The following is a 9,158-nucleotide window of genomic DNA, read 5'->3' on the forward strand; positions in this document are numbered from 1 at the left end:
GGATCAATTGTCATATTATTTCCATATATTTCAATGCCAAGCTTTTAATATATTAATATTTCTTATTTATCGCAATAGTACACAGACTAGATTCGACCAAATTATGTAAAACGTAAATAGAGATTAAATAATTTTCATTCCTTTGGTTCTTGCACAGGTACACATATAATACATTATTCTTTTATATCAATGTAAAAACAGTGGATAAAAAAAATTTGAACACCATCTCTTTTGGAACAATTTTACACGAGAAAGAAGAATATTACTGTAAAGCACAAATATATTTCTATCAAAATACATATCAATTTTTGTTTGTAACACATGAAGTGCATAATTTTCACTTTACAGTAACATTTTCGCATAAAATTATCCTGAATGACGGAGTGTTTAAATATAATTTTGTTATCCACTATTTCTTACATCCGTCAATTAAGCTATCCGAAAAGTCGATACTTTCCCACGAATAGAAAAATAATATGCATATTCGTCACGTGACATATTTGAATAAAAACAAGATAAACACTTAATAAACTATAAACGCATACATACGTACAGGTGGTTGATAAATTATTATAAATTTCTTTCAAAGGTATTGAAAAAAAATATGTATAGACCTGAAAAACGAAAATTATATCTAATATAATATTCAAACATAACGTATCTATATAACGACATTAAAAAGTGATCACAAACGAGAGAATATGAAGATTATTTATATCAATATTAATAAAAATAATTTTACATTTTTTTAAAAAAATTCTCGTATTATTTATAATTAAAATTCAAAGATAGAAAAAAGTACGGCACAAATATGTCAAGAATAATTGATAAAAAAACAAATATATAATTTTAAGAAAAAATACCGAAATGATTCGTGACGTAAAATCTTACTTTTTGTCAAGATGCAGATCACAAACCAAGCATGTATCGATATGCATGACGTTTTATTTATTGTGCCTTTATTTATTGTAAGTCGGTACGGTAACTGTTCCGGTAAACAACTGCACGGTGTCATCGTTTCCATTCTCCTGATGCTGAAGAACCTTGACAATACTATAAACGAACGGACGATCAATATTCACATTAATCGTTATCGTCAGACAGCGCATTTCGATGTCCACTCCTGGAAACAGATTATCGGATTGTTCGTGGAAATCGCGGCGAAATAAGGGTCGCGATTAGTCCTTATTCGCTTCCGTGGCACGATAAAAGGCATTAATATGCGTCCTGTTAAACTACAATGAGACGAAAGATGCGATGCCTAGCCTACATCTAGTGTGCATTACCGTGAGCATCGTGATAGTTTCGCGAAAATCATCTACTTTCTCTTATATCTCTTTCGGTGATTTCTCTCGAATTTCGAAAAACAACTACGTTGTGCCAATTTCGTGTAAAGATTTACGAGATGCTTCAAGCCGCACAATTCTCTTTCAATTCAGATATCAAAGATAATGTTGAGATAAACATGCTTGTTGTGATAAAATTTCAGTGATTAACAGTAATTAATTATTCGATATTGATAATTGAAGTTTCTTTAGCAAATTAAATCTAAAACATTTTTTTTAATGAAACCTTGATTTTAGTATATTTTAATAAAAATTTATATTATATATATAGATATACATATAAAATTTTTCTATTTCTATATTAAAAATGTTAAGAAAAAAATTTATTTTTAGAGTTTATGACTAAAAAGACATTTCTAATACACTCAATGTATTTTATAGAGAAATCGAATATAATAATTATATTAAAGAATCTTTGCAATATAAAAAAAATTAATGAATAAAAAGACTATCTGTAATAAAAACACCGTACGTAACGCACACTTGCCAAAAGCGGGCGTTTAAACTATCATACAGATGATGTGATAGGAGACATATAAAATGAGACTGAAAAATGCGAGATCTGAAATGCTTAATACTTTATTAATAACTTCTTAAAAAAATGGAAAATTCAACAATATAATAAAGAAACACGCAGTAAGAAAATATTCAAACAAATCAATGGTTAACCTGGTGCAAGCGAATGTTAAATGAACTTAACAGTTAAATGAAGTTAAACAAATTATTATTCACTCCCAGTGTTCTAATGTTGTTATCTATTACTTTCTGTGAAGCCAGTTATAAATTTCGCATGATATTTCATTCTCTCGATTTCCAGGGTGACTGTCGATTTGTTTGAATGGAATTTTGTTTTCTCTTCTCGATACGGCGCGATCTAAGAGAGCTGCATTCATTTATGCATTAAGCTGTACTGTATTAAGTATCATATCGGATTATATTGTGTCGTAACATCAATCTCGAGATATATTAAGGGCTCGCTGAAGGTTCAACGACGAATCCGACGAATAGCGGAACTACGTTGTGTATAATGGCGTAGTAGAAGGGTCTGTCCGCGTTGAAGATTAGCGGCTCGAATGAATCAGCTGACAGTCCAGGTAAAACATGTACATCTATAAAAAAATCACAGGACCAAATCATACGGACGTGTCGACCCACATACGTTTCCGCGTAAGTCTCGATCGAAGCGATTTTGTTAGAGCACGATCGACGCCAAATTCTTCCGTTTCTATGGGACTTTCGAGCAACAGAAAGTTGAAAGATGCGACCAAAACTGTTTTCGTCACGTTGCACGTTGAAAATATCGCGAGGGAGAAACTTTATCGATCCAGAAGTACAGAGTACTAGAAAATTAGAAGCGACAGCTACGTAACAATATTTTTGTTCATCTCATATTAATATATCTGTTGTTCGATAGCGCGCATGTGTGATGTCCATATATGTATAAAATCATGTAATTTTTTTGATAAAGTGAAATTAAGTTGTTACGTTTTTTGTGGTAGTTTAATTTTATTTTTTATATCTTACGGTAACGCAGAGTAACGCAACGTAGTATAATATATGTATATAGAACGCAATGCAGTTAGCATAAGCGAGACAAAGACGAGCGTACGCACGGAGTGGGATCGGACGGACGGCCCAGTCGGCGATTAAGTTAACTAAGGCCCAGTTTCACAAGTGTCGGTTAACTTTTAACCTTAGATTAACTACTCTAGATTAACTTACTCTTTGTCTCTTTCTAAGGGGGACGTTAGAAGGAGACAAAGAGTGAGTTAATCTAAGGTTAAACGTTAACCGACTTGTAAAACTGGGCCTAATAGTTAAATCATATGTCTATCTTTGTCTAATGTAAAGGATAAACAAAGACATATATATGATTTAACTAGTTAGTTTACCAACAGGTTGGAACAATCGGGCCTTAATTAAGACTCCTGGGTAGTCACCGCGGCCATATTGGATTCTTACAATCGAGGTGAGGAAAACACCCAATTTTGTTGTGCATGCCATTTTCAAATAAAAAGACATTTCAATAAAACATCACTATAGATCGTTTCAGAACACTTCCGAAATTGGCCGAAAACTACCCTTTTCCCTTGACAATAAACAAACAGCCATAAAACGAAGCCTAAACATACGGGAAAAACAGCCGTTTAACGACTATCGAAAGAAGGTGAAAACGTTCCTTCCGCATGCAAATCTTACTTTTCGGCCAATTTTACGACTTTCACGAATATATGTTAAACGTTAGAGCACAAGCACAGAGCGAATAATAAAGAAATAGCATGCACAACAAAATAGGTCGTCAACATGTCACAAAGAACTCTCCATTGGAGAGAGTTTGATTTCTGCCGCGACGGTACGTCGTCACCGTCAACGCAGAGTTCTCGGCTCAGGGACCAGGAGCCTTAAATGTAGTAAATGATTTATATTATTTAAAAAAATTTATAAGGCAAAAATGTATTTTGTTTGCCATGTTTCGTAGTTGTGGAGAACCATATGCGGAAGATTGCCGCAAAACACAATAGGGATATGCATAGAATTAACTTTGCATATTTGGTCTCTTATGTAATTTTATTTGCTTTTTATTTTATATATATTAAATTACATCAATTTTAATCATTACAGTTATAAGCATTTTCAGACAAAGAATGATTTTTGTTTTACGGTAAAAACAGTAATGCGCGTGCCACTTCGCAAATCGACGCGTTATTTATTCTTCGAAACGCTATTGCGAAACGAGAAACGGAGTTATTGCGATAAACGAGAGCCCGTATATTGTATATTTCAAAAATTCCTACGGGGTAAAATATATGTACGTATAACGAAAAATTCTCTCCGTGTGGAACATCTTGTAACGAGTTGTATTGCAGAGATAAGAAGCAATACGGGAATAGTACAATTACTGACGAAGGGAGAAGCGAGAAATGAGAAGGGATCGGAGAAAGGAGAAAGTTGGAAAATAAAAAAAAAGACTAAAGAATCTCTTAGAATTAAAATAATAACAACAGGGTAACAGTAAGAAATGAGCGTAGTGATAGAAAATACAAGAAACATCTATCTATCTATAATTATTTTTAAATTAATGAGAAAGTGCGAGATAATACGCGAATCGCGGTAACGAAAAGCTGGTAATTTATCTATTATTTCATTCTCGACCATTATGTTCGATAAAATCTGCAATTTCAAAATATATTGGGCTGTATTGCGCGTGCGATGCCAAATTTCGATGTGTTTCCGCGCGGTTTATTGTGCCGTAATATTCGACGCCGCGCCGACTTGACTCGCGTTGTACCGGGTGGGGGTAAAGTTACCGACGCTGTGACCCGAGGGCTCAGTGTGTGCGTCGGAAGGTGGCGGGTATGGAACACGGATCGACCGCGAGTCGAGGTGTCGCGACGCGTTTAATTAGCGGGGCCACGATTAACCCGGTGTCTCGGTACCTTTGAACCTCTGGCATCCTCGCGTAATCTCGGCGTTCGTGCGTCGACGGACACGTCGAGACGCGCGCATCCCGCGAGATTTATTAGATCGAAGTGTGTCGCGCGATCCGGTCGACGCGGACGGAGCGGTGATCGTGGTTTCCGACGCCGCGCCGCGCCGTACTCCGCCGAGTTTAACCCGGGGAAGTGTTGGTTCGCTCGTTTTGCGATGTGAGACAACGATCGTCGCGAAAAAACGCGAAGGAAACGCGTGTCGCTCGTCGTTCGAATCGAATTACGGGGACGCGCGAGAGCGCGGCTCGAGCGCAAGCGTCGCGGCGTCGGCGTCGTCGGCGTCGTCGCGATGGATGGCGCGTGAAGTTAGCCGCGCGACATTTGAATTCCCTTCCTCGCCCGAAAGAGAAAGGCTTTCTCCTCGCATTGACTTGTGGAATGTCGCGGGTCGCGGGTATCCGTGGCCTTGAATATACGACCTTGTATCTCATTCCGTCGCGATGCGGCACGCGGATGTACGATTAACATCGGGAGTGACGTGCAAAATGCCGCGCGATCGTTGTAATATCTCGGTAATTAGCGCGATCGTAATTAGCCTCGTTCGGGGCTAGCGGGGGTGAGTGTTGTGTAAGTGCAATGAAGGAATCCGAGGGGAGGAAGAGGCCTAGGAGGCATCGGGCGACAGCGGAGCAACCCTGAGGTGAGTGTGATTTATTATTTATACATTTTTATGTATTTTTATTTCGCGGAATTGATCGTTTATCTCTATGATGGCATATTCTACGCACCATTTTGTATCATTGTACAATATAACGCGTATAAAATATTTTCAATTTTTGCTACTTCAGACATTCAATAAGAGGTTTATATTTGGAACATATTTTTTCAATACGTCTGAGATTTATGATTACTTAAATTATTCAAAAACTATGTGTATTAGCTTTTAATTGTTGAATTTCATAAAAGATTGCACCTCAGAAAAATAAGCTAAACGTCAAGAATAAAAAAAATCTTTTGGACATTACATAATTATCTTATTAAATACCTGAAACCAGATAAGAACTCTAATCGCTCGCAATAATTATTTCTTGAAGGATGAATTTTTTGGAACCTTGTTATAATTCGAGTATATTTCTGTTTTACAGTTCGACGAACTTTGCAACTCCGCTGCTGCGCATCGTTTCGGTGAGTTAAATTAACCCTTATTTCAATTTGAGATTTTGAATTTGTGAAAATTGAAAAATGCATGTTAGACATGCATAGAAAATGTGCATGTATCAAAGAAAAGAATAGAAAAAAATCTTGAATAAATATATCTCATTCAAAATATGGATGTATTGTTTCAAAATGAACGGGCTAGCACATAGATGTTAAATCGGTATATTCAATCCTATATCTAATTATAAAAGTATACATAAATTTATTGTATGCATACGAGAATGCGCACGGAATAATAATCCAACAAGCTAATTTTATTCCAATCTTTAGCCTATCTATTAATAATAATCGATTTTTTATATCATTTAAAATAAATTATACCAGATGTCATGATAGAGTGAAATCAGATGACGTGGACAATAGACAATAGCTTTAATTAAGCTAAAATCGTATATATTCTGGACTTTATGTTAATAATTCGATTTTATAAAAAAAAAATACACATCGGATGTGTGAACTGTATATTTTTAAGTACTGATATTTGAATGATTAAAATTGTCGCATCCGATTAAACCGATCGTTCGACGTTATGATGCGAAAGAAGTTTTTTTTGTATGAAACTGATTGCAGAAAAGACAGATCGTTTTTGTTATAGAAAACAATCATCTCTGTCAATAATGATAACGATTTCGTTTATTGCAAGCATCGTACGTGTATACGAGTGTAAAAGTACAAAACTAACGTTTAGCGATTAACGTACGCATTCAGACCAAAAACATAAGAAAAAGACGTAACCCTAAGACACATTAACCGTGACTGCCAATTCTGCTCAATTTTCAAACGCATCTAGACTTTCGGTTCGATCACATGGCCTTGGAATAAAGCTACACTTGGCGATTTGTATTCAATGTAATAGTAGAACGGCAGGTTTACGTCAAATTCTGGTACCGGTCGAAATGAGGAAATGAGCACGGGTCGGACAACTGCAAACAAAATGCAAATTAACCATGTCATATCACCGTCTGAGAAACTTCCGTTGAATCCTTTTCGCTTGTGTGAAACACGAATGTATGGTTCTTCCGCGTCGTTTCTTGCCCATTAATTAATTATTACGCTTACTGCAACGATTTACGGTGAAACAGATGTTAGGAAAGTGGGATATTCAGCGAAGAAAAATTAGGACTCATACTATATCCATTGCTAATATAATTTTTTATATTTATTGTAAAATATAATAATCATAATTCGAAACGGTTTCGAGCAAGAAATTAATCAACTCTTTAATGTCGAGTTAATTTCGTATCGCGAATTTGCCACACGCTGGAAAATTCATATGATAATCTTTTCCACATGTTGATAGTTTAATTAATCTATTTCCGGCGCGTTCACGCGACCATCGAATAAAGATTTATTCAATGGCCGATGCTGGATTTGATAAAAAAATGGTCGATTTATATACACTGGTATACTGATCGAAACACTGGGAGGGAGAGTCACAACTGTGAACAGAATACGAAAAACTGTTTTTTTTTGCGCGTTTGATTGTTCAAGAATTTCAAGATTTTTTTCATTTATGTTCTGTCGCCATTGCTTCGAATTTAATATACGTATGTTTCCTTTTATCGATTGTTCTACAGAAAAATTCTTATAACCATTTAGCGTAATTATGTAATTGAGGAATTCTAAATAAGTATTACAATTTAAAAAGCAAAGATACATGCATGTTATTTGCCGATAAACGATGTATGTTAATCGACGATGAATGTTATTTGAGAATAAGATGAGATTATAGAAGTGTCGAAAAATGAACAGAGATTTTTTAATTATATTGTTATAAAAGAGTGACCAGATGCTAAGAATGTCTAGCAAAAACAATAGTCGCAATAAAAATAGAGAGCTTACCGGACGGGAACTTTTTAATTTGAATTTACTAATAAATATTTTAATTAGAATATTAAATTTTTAGATAAGAGATTCTTCACCTCATTGTAAGATTCGTTACATTTTCGATACGTTTCGATACGTGACCGCCGAATAAAGATATGAAAGATATAAACGATATTTTGTTGTTAAGCTCTGAATACAATAAAATGATCGGCTTATATATATATACATATATATATATATATATATGTATGTATTATCAACTGCAGAAACCTACGCATTGTCAAACTTAATTTTTAACTTAATATATATTCAGATTTCTTATTAATTATTTTGCCATAAGTGTTGTAATTATTTAATTATAAAAGAGAATATACGTAAATACGTATATTACTTGGCTCTTAATGATGCTTCCTATTATTCAAATAGTAAAATATTTGCAGATTATACAAATAATTAAGTATTATGAATATGGTATATAAATATCAAAATATTTTTGAAACTCTAGAATCTCGTTGTCATAATTAGATCGAATAAGAATTAAAACCGTTCAATTAAGACAATATTGACAGTTAAATTTTTAGTTTGACAATTTTTTTTCGTAAAGTAGTACAAACGATGTTCCCTCGTTATGGCAAATATAATGATAAAATGGTCGACTTATATCGAATTCTAATGGTTCCCTAATTTCAAATAGGCGACCCAGTTTTTCTGATAGCTGTAAACAGAATATTAAAAAATCTTTATAAATTTTCTTGTGCATTTAAAACTTTTCATGCACGTCATAAACGTAATGTGCTCTGCCAAAGTGTTTCAACTTTTTATATTCGAATGATTATACTGCTAAATACGTGAATACGTATATTATTCGCCGCTAAATAATGCTTCCTCTATTAATCAAAAAAATAAAACATTACAAAATATACAATACAAATAATTAAGTATTACGAATATACGTAAATATCGAAATGTTTTTGAGATTTTAAAGTCATATTGTTATAATTAGATCGAACAAGAACTAAAAGAACAAGAATTAACAGTAAACACAACATCGACAGTAAAATTTTTAGGTTGACATTAATTTTTCGTACAGTACATCTGCTACATTTCTGGCACGCTTATACGACCTTCGAACAAAGATACAAACGTTCCTTCGTTGTGGCGAATATAATAATAAGACGGTCGATTTACGTTAAATTTTACTTTGAAGGAAGAAAGGAACCCGATCTTCGCAGCTGTGAACAGAATATTTAAAACATCTTTATAAAGGATATGTTCCACTTGACGCTCGAAATGCTCTTAGAATTATTTCATGCCTGCACTTTGTCAAATAAGGACA

General features: G+C 34.3%; 1 protein-coding gene across 1 annotated transcript in view; it reads right to left on the bottom strand.

Annotated features, from left to right (window-relative positions):
* Positions 1-8,491: 8,491 nt before the first annotated feature.
* The window catches only part of LOC112468567, a 22,841-nt gene continuing 22,174 nt past the window's right edge, over positions 8,492-9,158 (bottom strand). Inside the window, exon 5 of the mRNA XM_025037798.1 lies at positions 8,492-8,537. Within this exon, the coding sequence (XP_024893566.1) occupies positions 8,492-8,537 (46 nt within the window). The remainder of the gene's footprint in view (positions 8,538-9,158) is intronic.

Source organism: Temnothorax curvispinosus, unplaced genomic scaffold (assembly GCF_003070985.1).
Source record: "Temnothorax curvispinosus isolate PA1 unplaced genomic scaffold, ASM307098v1 QBEX01018628.1, whole genome shotgun sequence".
NCBI lineage: Eukaryota > Metazoa > Arthropoda > Insecta > Hymenoptera > Formicidae > Temnothorax > Temnothorax curvispinosus.